At 42.9% G+C, this 23532-nt stretch overlaps 1 protein-coding gene across 1 annotated transcript in view; it reads right to left on the bottom strand.

Annotated features, from left to right (window-relative positions):
- The window catches only part of LOC129860776 (membrane-associated guanylate kinase, WW and PDZ domain-containing protein 2-like), a 49450-nt gene extending 27316 nt beyond the window's left edge, over positions 1–22134 (bottom strand). The window contains exons 1-5 of the mRNA XM_055931504.1: positions 21843–22134; positions 11124–11413; positions 8846–8962; positions 2099–2218; positions 905–1105 (exon numbers count right to left, since the gene is read on the bottom strand). Coding sequence (XP_055787479.1) covers positions 905–1105; positions 2099–2218; positions 8846–8962; positions 11124–11413; positions 21843–21925 — 811 coding nt within the window. The 5' untranslated portion in view covers positions 21926–22134. The remainder of the gene's footprint in view (positions 1–904; positions 1106–2098; positions 2219–8845; positions 8963–11123; positions 11414–21842) is intronic.
- Between the last annotated feature and the right edge of the window lie 1398 nt (positions 22135–23532).

Below are 23532 nucleotides of genomic sequence, written 5' to 3'. Positions count from 1 at the left end.
CATTCATGCTACACACACGTCACAACTGCTGCTATCAGAATCTTATTGTACTGCTCAGTTTATACACTACCTCCCACGCCCCTCTTCCCCAAAACACGTGTAAATATTGTACTATAAATTGTGCCTTCCAGTATTATAATTATGCTCAAACGTTTATTCTATTCTACTGCCATTTACTTTATGTTCATATTCTTATTTTTTACTATTTGTTATTGTTGTTGCATTGTCGAGAAGGAACTTGCATATAAGCATTTAGTTGGACGATGTATACCATGCGTATCCCGTACATACGACTAATACAACTTGAAAACTATATGTAAACAGCTTTTCCCGACCCTCCTGTCCTTTAGAATGTGCTAGGCGTGGGAGGATGTGGCCTGCTGCACACCCAGAGCTGCAGTCAGAGCCAGTCCAGCAAGCGCTCTGTTCAGCACCACCCGACCTGGCGATAGATGACTCAGCAGCACAGGTCAGGACCATGGACAACTCCCTGCGCTCTGCCTGTTCCCTGCCTGCCACACAGCCTAGCCTGCCCGCGGTTAGCTAGACCCTCCTCTGGAGCAGGTCCAGCGATCGATGCAGCCACAGTCTCACAAAGAGCTAGGAGCATACTAATCATGCCCATCATTGATTAATTTGGTGATCAAAAACTCAGAGGTACAGAGGGACAAGGCGGTCTATACAGTTTACAGTAGCTGTTGGCCACCATACTTAGCTAAATAAAATGGAGGAAAACAAATCACACATTTTGGCAACTTAAAATCACAAAAAGGTTTTGAATTAAACATGATTTACTGCCACAACTGTTACTACTACTACTACTACTATTATAATTACTACTAATACAACTACTACTTATTACCACTATATGACTGTAGTAGATTGGTCACCCATATAGTCTTACGGGACAGTCTGTCTTTGGTAAACCTGCCTGACAGGCCAGAATCTTCCTCGCTGTTCTCCCCCTCCTCGGCTGCTTTCTCCAGGTTGCTAAGCGACTTGCTGCGTGTTCGGAAGTTCCGGAGCAGGTTGCGGTGTTCCTGGTAGGTGATGGGAGGACTCTCTGGACCAATGTGTACTGGCCGGGGGGTGCCGTAGTAGTTCCCTGGGAGAAAACAGGATGGGAGAGAGAGTGACGTATAAAGTGAGGTAATAAGATATATTTGCATTGTTAGAAGCATATTGGTACTTTTGGCTTTTGGTCTTTGGTGGCAAGAATAAAAATACGTAAACAAATAAAACAAATAATATTGTGAAAAGGATAAAAAGGACAAGAGGTAAAGCGATTTAATCTAGAGATGGAGATCCCAAACACACAGTTGAAATGGCTATCATTATATGAAATATAGAAAATACAGTCAATCCTAAATATTATGATGGTAGTGTTCCAGTGCAATGCATACATCACATAGATTTACCATCCAACCTAGGGATCAGTACAGTACAGTATACTTTTTCAATTATATCCTTCTGTTGTGGCAGCTGCAGTACAAATCAAATGACTTAAATCTATTCTTCCAGCTCCAGCACAGAGAAACATTAGGTTGCTGATGTACTCGTCAAGGTTATCCAACCATAGTGTAACTGTACTGCAGACTCGCTGATTCTCCGGATTGCTTTGCAGGAGCAGTACCGCCGTCAATGTCACATGTGAGGCAAAGTGAAGATGGCATTTATTGTGCCCATTAAACTCATATGAATTATGCATGCTAATCCGGGGTTGCTTTTTTAATCAGAGGAAGCGGTCCAACTTTAACCCTCCCCTGACTGGGGTGGGTTGTGCAGGTTGGAGCAACTGAGACCTGTTCAAGACCTGGTGTCATTAACTACATGGAAGTAATAAGGCTTCCTCTGAGAAATTGTTCTTATATCCCATTATATTAATGATATTCACCAGCCATGTGCCTGCCTGGTAAGGGACTGTGTGGACTGGTTTGTGGGTTAACCCTCTACCCCTATAGATAGACTAGCATGCTCTATCTGTAATATACAATATGCTACCTACAGTGTGTTGATCATGAAAGAATGTCTATGAAATGAAATGCAGTTGAAGTCAGAGGGAGATGACTTAGCGAGTAAATACCTCTCCTCTCCTCACCTTTGAACTTGCCGCTCTCCAGAAGAGCTCCTGACTCCTCCAAAGAGAAGAACTCTTCTATGGAGACAAAGTTGTAGTCCACACCTGAGATCTCCCCAGCATGGGGCAGTCTGGTCGTGCCTGGAGAGTGAGTCAAGAGAGAGTTACACATCCCAATCTGTCTCCACAGTTCACTGTTAGAATTTAATGCATTAGCATACCCCTCATGAAATGAAACAAAAAGTATTGAAACTGATACTGTATATAGCATGTGCAATTTAGATATGTAGAGTCACATAATACATTGCAAGGACTCATTCTGTGTGCAATAATAGTGTTTAACATGATTTTTGAACGACTACCTCATATCTGTACGCCACACAAACAATTATCTGTAAGCTCAGTCGATATTGAATATCCCTTTGAGCATGATGAAGTTATTAATTACACTTTGGATGGTGTATCAATACACCTAGTCACTACAAAGATTTAAAAAATACAGGTGTCCTTCCTAACTCAGTTCCCGGAGAGGAAGAGGACCACTCAGGGATTTCACCATGAGGCCAATGGTGCCTTTAACAGTTACAGAGTTGAATGGCTGTAATAGGAGAAAACTGAGAATTAATCAACAACATTGGAGTTACTCAACAATACTAACCTAATTGACAGTGTAAAGAAGGAAGCCTGTACAGAATAAACTATTCCAAAACATACATCCTGTTTGCAAATAAGGCACTAAAGTAAAACTGCAAAAAATGTGGCAAATTAACTTTATGTCCTGAATACAAAGCGTTATGTCTGGGGCATATCCAACACAACACATCACAGAGAATAGCTCTTCATATTTTCAAGCATGGTGGTGGCTGCATCATGTTATGGGTATGTTTGTCACCTGCAATTTAGTTTTTTTAGGGATAAAAATAAACATAATAGAGTTAAGCACAGGCAAAATCCTAGAGGAAAACCTGCTTCAGTCTGCTTTCCAACAGACACTGGGAGACAAATTCACCTTTCAGCAGGACAATAACCTAAAACACAAGGCCAAATATACACTGGAGTTGCTTAACAAAACGACATTGAATGTTCCTCAGTGACTTAGTTACAGTTTTAACTTAAATTGGCTTGAAAATCTATGGAAAGCCTTTAAAATGGCTGACGATGATCAACAACCAACCTGACAGAGCTTGAAGAATTCAAAATATAATAAACTGCAAATATTGTACAATCCAGGTGTGCAAAGCTATTAGAGACTTACCCAGAAAAACTCACAGCTGTAATCGCCGACGAAGGTGATTCTAACATGTATTGACACAGGGGTGTGAATAATTATGTAAATTTTCAATAAAATGTGCAAAAATGTCTAAAAACATGTTTTCACTTGTCAATGTAGGTTATTGTGTGTAGACAGGTGAGAGAAAAAAATTGTATTAATCCATTTTGAATTCAGGCTGTAAAACAACAAAATGTGGAAAAAGTCAAGGGATGTGAATTCTTTCTGAAGGCACTGTATGTCTACAGCACTTCATATTCTTTCTTAGAGATGAAAGGAAGATACACATGTCAGATCATAATTTGATCACTCTGTTGTTGCTGAGAATTTTCCTGCACCACAGGATTAACAGAAATTCAGTGAAAACCCGCAATAACACACAGCTATATTAACAGTACTGCACTTTTCATGTAGCCTAATTTCGGCCAGCTAATAGCCTAACCACTGATCAAGCGCCATTACATCAGCAGAAAAGTGTGAATGGACTAAAGTTGTTGCAGCAAAAAATTATATTGCTGCAACAAAACTGGTCAAATTAAGATCCAATATCTGTAGGTTGATTAGTAGCCTTTTACACTTGTACCCGTATACGGGTTGAAAATTGCAGATTTGGACACTGATAAGCGCCTACATTGGAACACAGTGGCCGTACAGTAATATGCTATACATGACCTCAGAGCTCAGGCTCTGCGCTTCACAGCTCTGTATGGGTTTTGACTGACAGACTTTCTGAACTTGAGCACCGCACATGACAAGAAATTGATCCCGCTAATTGGGCTAACTTTAATATAAAAAAAACAAATCTGAGGGAAAGGCTGTAAATTAAGAGGACTCGTAAAATGAGACGTTGAGGATTATAATAAATACTGCTTTGATGTCATACAAGCAAGCCAAACACCCGTGAGTCAAAATGTGCACTTCACATTTCCATATCATAAAACTCATGTAATATACAGTGTCAACATTTATGATCACTATGTTAGATGTAGAGTTACAAGATGACATGGCGTTATACCCTGGGTTTAATAGCTACCATTGTTATGCATATGCTTTCCATATTTCTTCTGTAAGAAACATTTCAATTTATCCCCATCCATATATGCCAATTCCCACGAGTGTAAGGGGTTAAATCAATTGCTTACTTGTTACATGTCAGCATGGGTGAAACTAGCTTGTAAACCTTCAAAGAAAAACCTAATCAGGCCTCAGTCTTAAATGAATCCCTTCCAAACAACAAGCTAAGGTCAAATTCCTGTCCTTCTCCTCCTCCTGGAGGAGCACATACTGTATCATGGCAGAGTGGGGCCAGTAGGAGGGAGTCAAACCCAGTTACTCCATAAAACATATGATTAATGCACTGCTGTCTCACCATCAGGGAAGGCACAGCACTCCACACTACAATGACAATGACACACAGACACACAACACTGCCTGCCTCTCCTCTTTATACCCTGTTAGAGCGAGGTAATACGTCCCAATCAGCAACAGAAGATGAGGCTCTGCCTCTAATAAAACATCTGATAGCAAATCTCCTGATGCCCTCTGACGTGTGTAGAATTCTTCTCCTCCCCTCAGGACAGAGTAGACTCACTAATGATAATACTGAGGATGTAGGAAATGTGTGTGTGTGTGTGTAGGGGGGGGGACTAGGACTCATTACCAATGCCCTCTGAGATATATATGACATGTCAGCAGGAGATAGCTGAGATTATTGACATATTCCTCCATGCGTCTCCCCTCAGGCCCCCCACTGATCCCATGGGCCAGGGGAGAGAGGGAGGGAGAGGGAGAAATAGTGAGAGAGATAGGAGGAGTTTTAGGAGTAGAGGGGTAATTAAGCAGAGCTTCTTATCAACACCAAGACACATCTGTCAGTCAAAGACAGAACAGGAGTCAGAACTTGTCATGATCAAACCCACAGTGGGCAAAACTGACTAGCCAACATCACTACAGGCCAACATCACTACAGGCCAACATCACCACAGGCCAACATCACCACAGGCCAACATCACTACTTGCCAACATCAACACATGCCAACATCACTACAGGCCAACACCACCACAGGCCAACACCACCACAGGGCAAAACACCACCATAGGCCAACATCCCTACTTGCCAACATCACCACAGGCCAACATCACTACAGGCCAACATCATCACAGGCCAACATCACTACTGGCCAACATCACTACAGGCCAACATCACTACAGGCCAACATCACTACAGGCCAACATCACTACAGGCCAACATCACTACAGGCCAACATCACTACAGGCCAACACCACTACAGGCCAACATCATTTCTGGCCAACATCACTACAGGCCAACACCACTACAGGCCAACATCATTTCTGGCCAACATCACTACAGGCCAACATCACTACAGGCCAACATCATCACAGGCCAACATCACTACTGGCCAACATCACTACAGGCCAACATCACTACAGGCCAACATCACTACAGGCCAACATCACTACAGGCCAACATCACTACAGGCCAACATCATTTCTGGCCAACATCACTACAGGCCAACATCACTGCTGGCCAACATCACTACAGGCCAACATCACTACTGGCCAACATCACTACAGGCCAACATCACTACTGGCCAACATCATTACAGGCCAACATCACTACAGGCCAACATCACTACTGGCCAACATCACTACTGGCCAACATCACTACTGGCCAACATCACTACAGGCCAACATCACTACTGGCCAACATCACTACAGGCCAACACCACTACAGGCCAACATCACTACAGACCAACATATACTAAATGGAAAATAATGTAAATAATACAACAGTTTTTAAATGTTAGTAATTTAGAATTCATGGAGATCACTCCATTCTTTACTGGGGATGGTAAAGAATTCAGCTGTCCTTGTGTCTTTCCTGAAATTGACTCATCCTATGCAAAGTAAAGGGCAGATAGGAGAGACACATACAGTTTGATGCAACTAGACATATGTACAAATAGTTCCCAGAAAAGAGTATGTGGTATGTAGTTCCCAAATGAATTATGATAATGTTGTGTCTCTGTCTAATGACTGGATGCACCACAACAACCCACAGAGACATTAGGTAGCTGTCTACTGCCCGCCCTCCCCCGAGGCACGAACGCACATCTGCTTTTCATTTCATTCTACCTCTAAATTATTGATAAATGACTTGCATTTACTTAATTCTGTTTAGCGTTACATTTTTTCATGTCATGCTCTTATGAAGAGTCACTGTGTGTAAACATATTTCTTGCCAGGGGCAACATAATGCAGAGTAGAGCACACAGTATGTTTTAAATAGCGAGGGAACTGAGATACTTTCAAAGCAAAATGCACATCCATTATTTCTCAGGTCTTCTAAGAACAAAAGACAAATACAGTGAGGATATCCACACACTGACTTTGTTCAAATAGCAATTCACATTTTTCTTTTGCATATATTTCAAAATAAAATATTATAAACATGAACCAATTATTTAAAAAGGCAATACATCCAAAAAACATGAATATAATAGGACGCAACTTATCATCCACTGCTAACTGCCAGCTAAGCCATGGTTTGCCACCTCATCTTAAAAACATATTGATCTGAGACAGTAAAGCAGGCCTAGCAAAGTACATAAGAGGCTTTCAGATTGACTCCATTGATACACCATTCACCCCGTCTGTGATCTACAGTTGGTAATTAGCTTAATTTACCTCAATGCTTTTACATTTGTATAAATAACACATTTCATTCCCCCAATAGGTTGTTTGTGTCCTGGAATATTAGGAGGAGCATAGATGTATATCATTAAGTAATACAAGTGTCATTTGAGCTGACTTGCTCGTGTTTTTGCAAGTGGGCTAAACTAGGATTTCAACATTGTTACAGTGTTTGTCTATGTTGGTATAGAAGGGAGCGGGAGAGCAGCAGCATCTTACTGTGTCATCCATCTCCTGCAGATCAGAGGATTACACAGCCAGGGGATGAGCGTGCCGCCTCGCTGTCACTCCAACTTAGAGAGTCAGGCAGGAAGTTGTGTCACAAGTCTATCTCCACCCGGGTCTAGCAGCGCCAGGGCGGCTGTACACAAGGCTCTCTAATCCATAATCCATAAATGCTGGACATATTTATAGTACAGATGCTACAGACTAAAGATCAGACTGATCCATCACCTCCACCCCCATCTAATTACAAGCTGGATAAATGGAATTGTTATGTAAAAGGACTTTGGCTTGGAGAATGTGTTTGCCTCTTTTATGTGAATGTCCTGTATGTCTCAATGTTCAAAGCTCAAAGACACAGCATGTCTTGCTGTTTTCTTGCAAATTCTTGGGAGTTTTAACCTGCGCGTGTGTGTGTGAGAGACGTGGTGGAGAGGCTGACTGGTCTGGCAGACTGTTCCACATGACCTACTTCCTGGCTAAACAAGAGATTAGCGCCAAACTCCCCATTGCCATGGGCTGGCCAGGCTATGGCCGGCCAGAGTGGTCTGTGGCCAGCCCTTCAGGCAGACTAATGACAGTTTAAGAGAGACAACATGACACAAGCCAAACCTATCAGACAGATATTACACCAGTCAGTGATATGACACCAAAATAAGAGCTTGACAGAAATCCACACCATAGTCCTCTCCAGTCCACTCTCACTGTGACATCACTCTGGCCTTTAGAGAGAGGATTGAGAGAGCAACCGATGCTCTATATACCCAGAAGTCTTTGCTTCAAATGTTTTAGACAACTTTAAAATCATTATCATTGAACAAAGTAATTGATGTTCACTATATAAATAGATGAAAACACATACAAAATAAAGAGAAAATTAATATGTAAACAAACAAGAAAGAGATAACAGACATGAACCTGTGAAATAGCATAAAATGAAGACAGAAAAAGCTACCGATACAAGCCGGGGGATTAACTGCCACACTGGATAAAGTTAACAGTGTAACAATACAGATAGTTGCCATGGAAATGTCCTAGGGAATATTCCTCTAGGTGCTTTCTCTCACCTAAACTTGACTTGTAATTGAATGTTTGACTGATGAAGCCAGGGTTGACAAATCACTTTTTAAATCCACTCAACACATGTCTATGTGCATATATTTACACACGGAGGTGGCAAAAACAGCTTTCCCAGCTTTTGCACACCAATTAACACTGTTTTCATAGTGCCAGCCATGTAGGTCTACTCTAAATCTAAATGAATGTATTAGATAAGGAACTTGTTAATGTGTTTAAATGTTGAGATGTGATGTCCAGATATGTAATGAGCATAGAGATACTAATTACTATTTCTATTATTAAAAAGTACTTAGTAACCTATAATGGACTCACATGTTACAGCCTCTGGAACAGATACAGAGGTGCAGCTAAGGGGGACTCCCAACGGATTTAGAGGGCATAGCTGCAAAGGACTTCAAGGGGACTTGCAAGTTACAGCAACAGGGGTCAGTAACGGGCACAGTTAGAGGGAGAGGTATTGGGCACAGCGTCATGGGACTTACATGGCACTGCTCGGAGGTAGAGGTTCTCCCGGATGACCTGCTGAAGCTGACTGTCCATGGAACCTGGAGTGAAGCACTTACTCAGATACAGCCTGAGGTCCTTACACAAGGCAGAGCCTGAGAGGCAGAGACAGGGAGAGAGAGGAGAGAGAAACAGAAAAGGGGGGGGGAGAGAGGGACGAGAGAGAGAGAGAGAGAGAGAGAGAGAGAGAGAGAGAGAGGGAGACAGACAGAGAGAACTTGCTAAATCAGCGCAACTGTCAAAAACTGACGAATTGTGTAAATATTTGTATACCCTGTCAAAAGGAGAGTGACAGCCCAAGCCAACATTCCCCAGACTGTATTGCTACAGTAGCTTTGATTTACCCCTATATCATTCCAACCCCCTCCTTCCCAATCCCTCCCTCTCTAATAAACACTACATCTCCTTCTTAACACCTTATCAGTCATCCCGAGTACATAATATATTATTTCCCGGCCTCTCATGCATAGCCTAATAACACAGAGGCGGTGTGGTGCTGTCACACAGCAGGCTGGGCTGTTGGCCCAGGCACTTATTTCACTCTCTGATCTATTCGTTTAATCTCAAGTGCTTTACGGCCTCTGATGACAAGTCACTTGGTGTTATGGATGGCCTGAGAGCATCTCCCTGCTCGTCACACTGACAGACGACCACCACGTCCACTCCTTCCCTGCCCCTGCTGCTACTGCTTCCCAACCCTCTGTCTCTGGTAAAGTGGCCTGTACTCTATGCTGGGCCCAGATGTGAGTGCAGATTGAATCCGCTGTGCTGCTATTAAAACGTCTCTGTAATAAAAATGTAATAGCACAGGTAGTCTTCTACACATGATCCGCCACATATGGTCAGTATGACACGCAAGACCCGGGCCTGCAGCTTCCTGTGAGAAATAATGAGAGGCTTTTGTTGGCATTGCGAAACAGCTGTCCAGCATTGTGCTTTATGAATATCAAAAATACATTAGACTAATGTTGTCATATATACTGTAAGTAAAATGAACTGGAGCGCTTGCTTTCACAGAGCTATGTTGTTTTCACAGAAACAACAGAATGTACTAGACAAAAGCACATATGATGTACATCCATGAACACTGCTTCACCACAACACATCACAATTAAGTAAGGTGTTGTCCTACACATCTGCTTTCAAGGTCCTCATAGACAGGAATGATAGTGTTTGTCTGTCAAAACATGGACAGGGTTGGTACAAGCCCTTTAATCCTTGTGTGTCACACAGATATAATGAAGGGATCATTTGCCACACTTACTTAGTCTCATATCAGATCATTAGTGGTGTAAAGCCTGAAAACACTATGGTGTTCCTGACGGCCTGGACTGTGGAGGAGGAGAAGGTGGAGAAGGAGGCGGAAGGAGGATGTGTAGAAGGCGGAGGTGGAGGAAGGGGAGGAAGAGGAGGAGCATGAGGGGGAGGAGAAATGAGGAGGTGTAGGCCTACAGCAGAGGCAGTACAGCAGCACATTACAGCTCAGCCCATCCATCTCTGTTCAAAGTACATGCAGTCGGAATAGCCAGGTAGGGAGGTTCGCCTGACCGCCTGGCTCACAGAATGATAATGGATGTACCAGCGGCAGAGGGACCAGGATTAAAGGGCCCCATTTACAGTCCTGCTGGCGATTCAGCCATCAATCTACCCCAGCAAGGCCATGGGGAGCCACGGTCAGGTGACATAGTGCTGACATATTGCTCCGTTCAGACCTAACAAAGACATCCGTCACCCCACCCCCCTCTATAAATTCCAAGGCCCCTCCAGGGTGATAGACAACTGTATCGTCACATCGGCACAGCCCTCTCTGGACTCCTTGTCACATGTGTTATCGGGAATTTGAACACTTCCCTCTCTCCACACACTGTGTTTTAGGGACCGCCCGCAGTAGACGTCTGACTGCTGACATTTTTCATGCGATTCTACGTGTAAAATCAGTGCACACTCGGTTCACAAATTACGTTCAGAGGTGCTAAGTACTTTGGGCCAGCAAACTCTGGTGGTTTGACTGAGACTTACAGTTGTGTCAAGTTTGTTTTTCCCAGTATCAGTGATTATTGAGCTATGTTTGGATAACCACTTGGGAAGCTTGTTATTCTATGAGTTGCCTAAGGGAGGCAGTGTGACTATTCACATAGTGTTATCATGTGAAGGAGAAGTTGGGGTTGACAACGATTTAAGAGATTGACGGATGAAGCAGCAGCGTTCACAATGTGTCCCCAGACCAGTAAGTTACCATACCGAACCATACAATACCTGGTGAGACCGTCTTGATGCGGATGGGATGGAGGCAGGAGTTAAGGACCCCCCGGACATCTCCTAGTGTCATCCCTAACACAGGGGTACCCCCAATCTCTAGGATGATGTCGCCCACTGTGAACCCGCCCCCGGGGGTTGCGGTGACGAATGGGAACTCTCCATAGTCAGCTCCGCCACCCACGGCCACCCCCAGTTCCCCAGAGGAACCAACCAGGGGGATGAAGCTCTCCTGGACCTTGGAGCGCCAGTGCAGCTTCCTCACGGCTGCCTTAGACATAGCAAAAGAGCTGAGGAGGGGAGAGAGAGGGAGAGCGAGAGAGCGAGCGAGAGAGGGTGTGAGACAGAAACAGGGAAGACAGTGTCACTGACACAATGGTGTTATTAAGGTGTGATTTCATGTCTCAGGATTTCATTAACCTGACGTTTCCCAAGGTACTGTTGAGAAAATGTAAGGAGCATAGCATATCTTCAATACAAAACAACTGCAGTAAAAGGACTGCACTGAGTTCAAGCACTCCCTCCTTTAGCACAGAGGACCTGCATGTGAAGCAGAATGACATGGAAACTGTGTGTGTGTTATACAAACACCGTGTACTTGACCGTGGGTCGAACTGAAATACAGTAAACAAACTGTCAAACGCTCAACTGTCACACTCAATACTGATGCTGCTTTACCTCAATGGAACACTTTTTCTATTGTATATACACAATATGCAACATAAACACACAAAACATACGGGTAGGTATATTCCCATCGTGGCAGTCTGATGGAAAGATCTAGTCTGTTGCCAGGGAGACCTCATAGGGTACTGTAAATGAATGCCTGTTATTGATATGGGTCATTCAATACAAACAGAAAAATCTGAAATAAATTGACAGTAAAATGTTGTTGTCTCAATTATATCTCATAAGAACTGCATTTACTGTAATATACTTGTATAAAGCCTCTTTCCAGACATGAAGAATCATGATTATTCCATGTTCACTGAAACTCCTGCTGAGGAAACGTTTGCTTTCGAATCAGATAGTGCAGCCTATGGAAATGAGTATGCAGTCAATGTATGCAGTCAACAGATGTGTTGCACTGGACATGTTGCACTGTAGGCTGTGTGAATTGCATGATTCACCACTATGTCTAGAATTCCATAAGAACAGCATTGTAAGTTAAGTGTGATGCCTCTTCCAACAGTTGACTTTTAAAGGCCTTTGTTGAGAGCCAGTGAAGTGGCAGGTGGGCGGCTCAGTGAGAGAGGGCGGGTGCTCCTACACCGTGACTGAGAGAGAGTGCCCCGGTCTGACAGGATGGGAGCAGTACTGTCAGACTGTTACACAGGAGACACACGGATCTTAGAGACAAAGAGACGGTACACTTACCCAACACAGGGACGGATGGGGTAGGTGTATGGATGAAAGACTGAGACAGCCAAAAATAAAGATTGATTTTAAGCGAGACACACGGTACTGAGGGACTGACATATAATGAAAGGCAGGGAGAACAAAAATGGTCATGTTTAAGCACTGTGTAATTATATTTTGTCCTAATAATGAGTTCTCTGTTATCACAGAAGGCTCCCTGTGTTGATGCCTTAACATGCGGTGACTTAGTGACCCAGGGATGGATGGGATGGAGGGACAGGAAGGCTGGCTTTTAGCAGAGGAAGTGAGGATAGCAGAGTCTCCCCCCAGGCCCACCTGCCCAGGGCCAGCACACCTAATGACGCTAATTTATGTAGTGTGAGGAAGGGACAGGCCTAATCACTTCCTCTTGACTGACTGGCTGGATGATCAGCCATGTATCCTCTTCCATCTCCCCTGGCTGGTGGCGCCACAGCTGATAGGACGAGGGAGGGGGAGGAGAGAGGGCGGAGGGAGAGAGGGAGAGAGAGTGAGAGAGCGAGAGATAGAGAGAGAAAGAGAGGCACTACACAGCCTGGGGTTGGCAGTGGAGTCGCCGGTTTGACCTTGCAGGGCGACAGGAGCCAGAGCTTGGTTACAGTCTGGTCTGCTCTATGGGGGCCAATGAGTTCTGTTTTATTTGAAACATCTCATCACTATGCTTCTGTTCATCCAGAGCCAAGTGAGTCTGCAAATTAAAGTGATAAAAGAGCAAAGTAGGTACTGTTTCCAGAGAAAAGGCATAGGTAGAAAATTATGCTTATTTCTTAATTGATCGCCAATGGTCCTCTCTGCACACTCCCTCTCTTTCTGTCCTGCTGTGAGACCTTCTGCAGCTGAACCTCCCAACCATACATCCTTCCACCCACACACAGAGTACACACAAACAAAGAGACCCCCAATCAATAAAACACATGCACCAAATACAGAATGAGCATGAAACAAGGCATACACAATCTAATACCATATGTAAGGGACAATGAACGTGGGGCTATGCTTTCTATGGAAAATAATTAACGACATGAAAAGTATGTTCCACGACGCATTAGCGGAGTGGAACTAACCTTCCACGGAGTTGCATTATTTTCCAGAGAATGCATAGAGCCCCAAATTGATTATTCCTATAATTTAACACATTTGCCGTGAGAAATGTGTTCATTTGCCAGGAGAAATGTGTTCATCCACTGAAGTAGCTAGCAAGTTTACTAGATACACTATATATACAAAAGTATGTGGAAACCCATTCAAATGAGTGGATTCGGCTACTTCAGCCACACCCGTTGCTGACAGATGTATAAAATCGAGCACATAGCTATGCATTCTCCATACACAAACATTGGCAGTGGAATGGCCTTACTGAAGAGCTCAGTGACTTTCAATGTGGCACCGTTATAGGATGCCACCTTTCAATCAAGTCAGTTCGTCAAATTTCTGCCCTGCTAGAGCTGCCCTGGTCAACTGTAAGTGCTGTTATTGTGAAGTGGAAACGTCTAGTAGCAACGACGGCTCAGCCGCGAAGTGGTAGGCCACACAAGCTCACAGAACGTGACTAACCAGTGCTGAAGGGCGTAGCGCATAAAAATAGTCTGTCCTCAGTTGCAACACTCACTACGAGTTCCAAACTGCCTCTGGAAGCAACATCAGCACAATAACTGTTCATCGGGAGCTTCATGAAATGGGTTTCCATGGCCAAGCAGCTACACACAAGCCTAAGATCACCATGCACAATGCCAAGCGTCGGCTGGTGTGGTGTAAAGCTCGCTACCATTGGACTCTGCAGCGTTGGAAACGCATTCTCTGGAGTGATGAATCACGCTTCACCATCTGGCAGTCCGACGGACGAATCTGGGTTTGGTGGATTCAAGGAGAACGCTACCTGCCCCAAGGCATAGTGCCAACTGTAAAGTTTGGTGGAAGAGGAATAATTGTCTGGGGCTGTTTGTCATGGCTTGGGCTAGGCCACTAGTTCCAGTGAAGGGAAATCTTAACGCTACAGCATACAATGACATTGCAGACAATTCTGTGCATCAAACTTTGTGACAACAGTTTGGGGAAGGCCCTTTCCTGTTTCAGCTTACAATGCCCCCATGCACAAAGTGAGGTCAATGCAGAAATGGTTTGTCGAGATCGGTGTGGAAGACCTTGACTGGCCTGCACAGAGCCCTGACCTATTCCACAAATGAACCCCATCGAACACCTTTGGGATGAATTGGAACGTCGACTGCGAACCAGGCCTAATCGCCCAACATCAGTGCCCGCAGCAATGTTCCAAAATCTAGTGGAAAGCCTTCCCAGAAGAGTGGAGACTGTTATAGCAGCAAAGAGGGGACCAACTCAATATTAATGCCCATGATTTTGGAATGAGATGTTCGACGAGCAGGTGACCACATACTTTTGGTCATGTAGTGTAGATACAGTAGTTGCCGTGATAACCAAACAAACAGACTTGCTAGTTTAGCTAACCATCGGTCCAAGCTTGCCATTATGAAAATTGAATTCAACAATGCCAATGTTTTCAATTCAACTTTTGCTTACAAAAGAAGCTCAAACATATAACATGTAAGAATGCACTATAACCATTGAATTCTACTGTGCAAATATAACGTGTGTTATAGGGAATGCACACTCTAGAATGTCCTTCAAGGCAACCAGAAACAAATATTCAACAATGCCATGGTATAAGAAAACAATAACGCATGACAAATGATATTGGCATCGACATATGTGATCTTTTCATCTTTCTGAAAGCATTACCCTGACTCCATCATGTTTGAATTAAATGTAAGTACGTTTTGAGATCCCAAGCACTCTATCTAAAGATTTCTATCTTCTGAGCTATAAATGCTTAAATGCTATTTTCTGATGTATTATCCTATCTGGTTCCCCCATGTTTGGGTTTTGCATGGCTCTGCCTCTGGCTGTGGTAAGATTTACAAGAGATGCCCGCTGTGGTGTGGTGTTCATAGCTGCTGTCTTGATCTCTGTAGCTTCAGGGACAACAGTGTCAGCTCTGGTGAGGCGGAGTCCTCTGAGTCCTGTTCTCTCACACAGAGACAGCCAGTCAACACAGCATAGTTCCCTAGACTTTGTCTCTAGTGCTGTGTGATTGTACTGAAATGTCCTTCTTTCAACTGGTTGAACATTTTAACATTTGAATATTTAAAGAAAGAAAAAATGTGTGTATCTGTCCTGAATTCAATATAACATACAGTTAGGAAAACCTGACCGTTAAAAGATGGTTCAACAACACATTGCTAAATTTGCAAGACACAAGAGCTGTCAAAAGAAATCACACTTCAACTTCCGTAGAGAATCCTTCGGTAAGTCGATAACTCTCTGAAAGACACGTATTACAAATAAAAACAGCAATACTTCAGACTGCAATTGAATGGCTTGAAAGAGGAGAACACAATATACAGATTCAAGGATATCTAGCACTATAAAAAGCACCCAGTATTGAAAATGCTGGCCTTTAGCAGAGGGAAGAGCTGACCAATACATATCCTATTTCCCAGACTTCCTCCTCCCAGTGATCTGTTCTGCCATCTTGTCTTTCAGAGGAAATTTCATACCAGTCCGTCCTGACAGAGACCTTAACGTATTCATCTCCCCGTGGAAGCTATTCTTGGAGGTCAATCTTCATTCCTATCTGATCGTTATTCTTTAATTATGAAAGTATGAATAGCTACTGCTTCAGGCTGCATATAGAGGTAAAACATGAAAAGCATAAACAGGCATTTGATTTTATCCATTTGAAGTATGTACTTTTCAGCTCTGAGGGACATACAACATGTTTGTTTTCTTGCATTGAATACTAAACAATCCATTTACTATACCGGATTATAAATAGTTCATTTATCTTCCTCCTGTGAAAATAGGCAGTACTAGGATTGAATACTAATTTGAAACCAAAACCAAACAGTCACATACTGTATCACACACTCACATATCACCTACCTGACCCTCTCGTTGTAATATAAATGCCATCAAACAGCACCCCAAACAGCGAGAAACTGCACAATGGGAAGACCCTAGAACCAAGCAATATCTTTAATTTCATGGTCAATTTTCCTGCCGCTTCTTTCAGTTCAGGTTAGACCTCAAGGGTGATAATTTATTCACAACATTAGTTCCCCACTAAAGAGAACACCATTTCAGATGAGGCCTTGGGTTTAGTTCAATCATTCAAGGTCTAGTAAAAAAATAAAACAAGTCAAGAGACACTATGTTTGACATTGGAGGGCGTACAATACTCAAAAACCTTCAAGAAAACGGTGTAAGCAAAACGCCTCAATTAAGACAGTGGCTAATTGAATTCCACAGCTAAGCAGCTCCTGCAGTGTGTTGGAAAATGGAAAAGTTGTGGAGCTCTGCAGATTTATCAGGACAGAACTGGAGAAAACGAGGGGGAGAGAGCATTTAGACAGGCATCATTTGGAGCAGCATATGCTATACTTTAAAAGGCCATTGGTCCGGACATAACACAGGCAATAGACTATCTCAATTGCCTGTCCTGATAACCAATCTCAGTCCTGCTACAGTAGCCTCATGCTTCTTGCTATCTCACCCAGTATCTCACCTGGTATCGCCTCTGTAGCGATATTACAGAATGCCTTCACGGTGAAGAGACTGTCAGATCTGTTGAGTATCTCAGTGCTTCTAGTGTCAATCTATCTGCCATCCTTCATCCATGTCAATGTGTTGTTATATATAGCTGTATCTTTATCTCTCCGAACAAGATCTACTCTGATCACAGAAAACTTTGTTCAGACATTAAGAAGAGGAGAAACTAAGACAAAACACGTTTTCAAGTGCTGGTGGAATGAGGTCTGTATTTATACACATTTACAAGCATTAACACTATTTAAGTGCCCCTAGTATAAGCATTGAAAAAGCATTTGTAAAGATTGAACACACTGAAAAGATTGAACACAATGGTTTCTGTTGCCAAGCTGGGATTGTATAACTGAATCAACATTATTGGAAGCCTAACCTGTTGGATAAATCAACCTCCGGTTTATTCCTTACATCTAACCCACTGTCACAACATCTTACCCTTCTACTGCACTAAGCCATTTCCTTCATTAATTCTAACCTGTATTTATCTGAGTTCTCTGCTCCTAATCTCAACTCAAATCCAAATCAAATCAACGTTTATTAGTTGCGTACACACAGTGGTGTAAGGTACTTAATTAAAACATCCTTTAAAGTACTACTTAAGTCGTTTTTCAGGGTATCTGTACTTTACTATTTATACTTCTGACTACTTTTACTTCACTACATTCCTAAAGAAAATAATGTACTTTTTACTCCATACATTTTCCCTGACACCCAACGGTACTCGTTACATTTTTACTGCTTAGCAGGACAGGAAAATGGTCCAATTCACACACTTATCAAGAGAACATCCCTGGTCATCCTACTGCCTCAGATCTGACGGACTCACTAAACACACATGCTTTGTTTGTAAATGATGTCTGAGTGTTGGAGTGTGCCCCTGGCTATCCGTACATTAAAAAAACAAGAAAATGGTGCCGTCTGGTTTCCTTAACATAAGGAATTTCAAATGATTTATACTTTTACTTTTGATACTTAAGTATATTTTAGCAATTACACTTACTTTTGATACTTAAGTATGTTAAAAGCAAATACTTTAAGACTTATACTCAAGTTATATTTTACTGGGTAACTTTCACTTTTACTTGAGTAATTTTCTATTAAGGTATCTTTACTTTTACTTTACGTATGACAATTGGGTACTTTTTCCACCACTGCGTACACAGATGTACAGTACATACAGTAGGGCAGCAGTATCCAAGGTGCAGGGTAGAGTACTGGTTGGTAGCCGGCTAGTGACAATGTCTGAGGTTCAAGGCAGGGTACCGGGCAGAGGCCGGCTAGTGATGACTGTTTAACAGTCTGATGGCCTGGAGATAGAAGCTGCTTTTCAGTCTCTCGGTCCAAGCTTGGATGCACCTTTACTGTCTCCACCTGTTATCAGTGAGAACAGGCCGTGGCTCGGGTGGCTGAGGTCAATAATGATCTTTTTGCCTTCCTGTGACACTGGGTGCTGTAGATGTCTTGGAGGGCAGGCAGTGTGCCCCCGGGGATGTGTTGGGCTGAGTCAGCTGACTGCACCACCCTATGGAGAGCCCTACGGTTGCGGGCAGTGTAGTTGCCGTACCAGGCGGTGATACAACCAGACAGAATGCTCTTGATGGTGCATGATCTTACACCATCCTACAGTGGCTTGTCCGTTTTGGAGGTCAGCCTAACAAAGCATGTAAATAGCCAGCGACCTTAGATATCAGTGTAACTAATAGAATGGATACAGCAAGGCCACTCTCTTTAAACAGACAGGAAATGCAAATGAGGGTTTCTTCTAGCGTTCAATTTTAATCTTGATCAGCATCTTGTTTTTGGACCTCCCTTGCAGAATATTTACGCAAACTAGCTGTGCAGCAACGTGTGTTAAAACTCTCTGATGCTCACTCACTATTAAATCTAGGACATGCGATTGCTCAACACAAAACAGACAGCAGTGGCAGATTTAAAAATAAAAGATTAAATGCTTGTGGGATGAAAAACTAAAAATAACTCCCTCTGTCTCAAACATGCTAGCATGGACACAAACACACACACAAAACCTGTGGCATACATTAACCCCAATGTAAGATGCATTTCTTTGTAAACCCATCTATCCGATAGATATTCAATTCAATACCCTCAATCGGAGATGTTCTCTTCCCCTCCATGAATTGTGTGCGCCTCTAGTCTATTCATGCCATCCTTTTGTACACCTCTCACAATGGTGCTTAACACACAGTACAGAATGGGAGTGATCTGAGGATAGACGGAAAATGAAATATGCAGACATAAACACAACCCCTCTGTTTAGATGGCAGTCTAGGTAAAGGTGACTCTCTAAGGAGTGAAGTACAGAAACATTCAGTTGAACCTGAAATGAACACAGTAATGCATGGGGCAAGTAAGCATGTTATTTAGCCATCCAGTAGTACTCCACTCCTATGGAGAAAAATACAACAACAGGTTCCTTATATGTCTACCAGGAAGCATATCACTCCTCAATGAGGTCAGCGATGAGCTCTCATCGTCAGGCAGAGAGCTCACTTTAATTAAAATGGTCAGTGAGGCATCGTAGCTCCTTTGACTCAGATTAGGGATAAGTACTCTCTCTAAAACATGAGACGGAGCTGAGAATGAAAAGCAGAAAGGAACGAAGGGAGAAAGAATGAAAGAGAATGGGATAAAAAAAGAAATAAAAGAGAGAGAAAGTAAGAAAGGAAAAAATAAAGGAAAGTGCAAGAAAGAGAGAGGACCAGGAAATAAAGGAAAGATGAAACCATTATGGCTGGCTGTCTTTCTGGAGAAGCAATGAACTGATAAAAGGGAGGAGGAGAGGTGTGGTTTTGTGTTTTGCGAGATCACAGTACAGTAACCTGAGGCAGAACTGAGCAGGAGTTGGAGAGCCTGTGTGCGTGTGCATGTGTGTTAGAGTGTGTGGAGGATTGTGCTGATTCAGTATGGATGGGTGAAGGTGACCCTCCCTCCACACTGCTCCAACAGTTCCCTGCCACCTGACATTGATCCTAGTTTTCACACTGACTCAAGCATACCACCACCAGGCTTTTCAAATTATTGCAGTGCAATTGTTATTTCACACGCTGTTACTGATTTGTCATTAAATTGATTTGCATGCCCAATTGGAGGGTTATTTATGTCTGCACACTTAGCAAACACGTATCTAGTCAAAGTGTTGCTGTATGTCTGTGTGCCTATCAAATGATATGGATAGATGAGCAACACACGTTAAATAGGGAAGAAACAATCTTGGAAATGGGAGCCAGTTCTGTTCAGGACTAATAATAGAATGGCCAACCCAAACATTAACTGCTACACTTGAGACAAGGTCTTAGAATAGACAGTGAACGCTACAACTACAGAATTCCAATGCAGTAACAGAGAGCAAAGATTCGGTCCACAGATGGGGGAGTGTCTGTGTAGCCCTGCCCTGTCAAGGGTAAACTACCGCACATCCTCCGTCCGCCACCTCCTCCTCCCCTAACCACACCTTAAAACCATGAATATGCATGAGTGTGAAGGGAAGAACAAGCACATCATTAGAGAATCAACAACTCCCTGGTGACATAAAGTAATACTACACAAGAGAATGTCACTTCCCACTTAATCTGCTATTCTCTCATTAGCTGGTTAGTGGGAAAAATGTTGAAGACTGCTGGCAAACGGCCAAATATATTTCAGGTTAATTACAGATGGTTAAGACTATGTGAAAGAATGGATAGAAAAAAGGGGGATGAAGAGAAGGAGATATGAAGAGATAAAGCACATGCCAAAAACAAGACCTTGAAAAGTCAAGGATATGCCATCAGCAACTGAGTCCTAAAATGGGTAAACCTGTGGGTGTCAATAGGTGAGGAGATGAGAGAGAAAGATCAGATCTCTTGGGGATACAGTGTGTGCCGAGCTGTGGAGGGACAGTAGTCTCCAAGTACAAGTGGCTGGGATAGCGCCACATGTTTCTGGTTCGCCTGGCCTTAATTCATGATTCATAATATCACTATAACCTTGACTGCTCCCAGAGCCCAGAGCAACTCTCTGTGTGAAGTCAGGGTCACACATCCATCACTTCAAAACAAGCAGGGACACACCCTGCACACCAACTGATAGTGAATAACACACAGAGACACACAAACAAACATGCACAAGCACACACACACACACACACACACACACACAATCTTACAAATGCTTACACAGATATTCAAGAACATTTGTGCATTTCATTTGATTAACAACATACAAGCCGTTTGTCACACAAACACACACTGCACAGTAGATTTTGCAGGCATGAAATATGTCAAAGCTGTGTCTATGACAACACTAATTGCAAAACTGGCACAAGTCCATTGAATAGTAGGACTACTACTTATATTACTTCTGTCATTATTAGCTGTTCTACATTTTTGTTTGGGTATCACACGGAATCAAGGCATGAAACTAAATTATATTTCTTACAATGTTGAGACCTTCTTGATTATATTGTCTACTTCTTAGACAATAATAGAAAAAACATTTTGGTGAACAATCACATTCTGACAATACTGTACAAAGAAAACATTCAAGAAGCTAAAACTGAAAGCTAACCTACAGGTCAACTTTGACCAGTCAACTGTCACCTTTATCAGGAAGATCTCCCTCCCTCATCATCTGTATAAGGAGCCCACACTTTCACAACACATGGTCACATTGTTAGCCTAATATTTAGGGAAAAATACTGACCTGCCTTGGCGCTGACATACACACATTCTTTTCAAGCAATTTAGCCGTTCAAAGAGGAGACGTTTAAACGCGTCTATATACATTGACCCGACCGAAACTACACTTGACCCCAACAGTCACAATTGAATATGAAAAAATAAATGGAAAATACGTTTCTATTCTAAATGTATTCAACTCAAGCTATTTGAAATCGGACTAAGCGAGTTTATTGAAAGCTGTTATCGATAGTTTCTGTAGAGACACTCAGACGCGATGTGCACGCCAGACGGAGTATTTGGACACTGTTGTACAGGATGCTCTACAGCTGAGCACGAGACCCGTGATCTGACAGAGGAAAAAAACAGTCGGGCAAAAAAAACTGCAAATCTGACAGGTTTACTCTGTAAATCAAGAGCCTGGTAGGCTATTCCATGGACAGCCTGGGGTTAGTTGTGATAATGGATGCATGGCATGGGTGTTTAACTTAACATGGGCTATGTCTATGTTTAACTCTTGATAGGCTAACACACGAACCTCGTCCAGACACCGATGCTCACCTTCATAATTCCTGCTTTCTTCTCGGCATATCCCTTTGCTTTTTATCTTCTTTTGATAAATCAGTTTGGTTGTAGACGTTAAACCGAATTTTTACACTGTAGTTGAGGCCAATGATGTAAAGAAAAGACACGCGGCGATATTGATTTTAACTGGACAGAGGTGTTACGGAACTGGAGATGCGATGCTGTCAGAGCGCGATGGCGATGCCTTGCGGCAGTTGAACAGGTCAAAATTGCGTGGGACTTTAGCATAATGTTCTCGGTCACAAAAAGCAAAGAGAAACAATGATAACGCAAATGAGCACCAAGGGAGGTGGGGGCATGGGGGGGGGGGGGGGGGTGAAGTTGGGGAAAAAGAACCGCCCCTACAGTGCAGGCCTACAGTATTATCCTTCACTTTATTTAGTTTGTCTGATCCGCTCATCTTTTAGCATTAGGCTAGTCTGATGAGAGGTTGACATAATAGACATCAAACAAAGTATGCTGAAGTTGAAGTAATGGACTAAACTTAAATAACACATTGGACTAACTCAGGTTGGGCATCGAATCTGCAACGCCTATTCTAATATAAAATACAACATATATTAAAGGTACAATCGACTACTGGCGTTGGGCCAGTAAGCTAAAGGTCACTGATTCGATTCCCTGAGCCAACAAGGTGGGAAACCTGCTATTTTGCCCTTGAGCAAGGCAGTTAACCCCAAACAACAACTGCTCCCTGGGCGCTGATGATGTCAATTAAGGCAGCCACGCACCTTTCTGATTCAAAGGGGTTAGGTTAAATGGGGAAGACACATTTCCGTAGAATGCATTCAGTTGTGCAACAGAAAATTCCCTATAATAAAGGCATTTTGTGAAATGTAGTGTCTAACAGTGGCATGTATTCATGGATGCAAAGGGAAGCCAGGCTTCCCCCAGTAATGTACCAATATAAAATTAAAAAAATACATACAATCATGTATCTTTTGTCTGTTTCATAATTTTCGTTCAATTCGCAAGAGGCTGAATGTATCTCTCAGGAGAAAGCATCTGAGTGAGCGAAACAGCGCCCCTCTGTCTCTCTACGTGTAGGCCATCTAACTGATGCTGTCTGGTCCAAACAAGTATGACATTGTTGCCGGCATTAGCATTGAAGGCAAGGGAAGCCAGCAAGC

This window comes from Salvelinus fontinalis, chromosome 8, assembly GCF_029448725.1.
Source record: "Salvelinus fontinalis isolate EN_2023a chromosome 8, ASM2944872v1, whole genome shotgun sequence".
Classification (NCBI taxonomy): domain Eukaryota; kingdom Metazoa; phylum Chordata; class Actinopteri; order Salmoniformes; family Salmonidae; genus Salvelinus; species Salvelinus fontinalis.
This window is presented reverse-complemented; position numbering and strand designations above follow the sequence as displayed.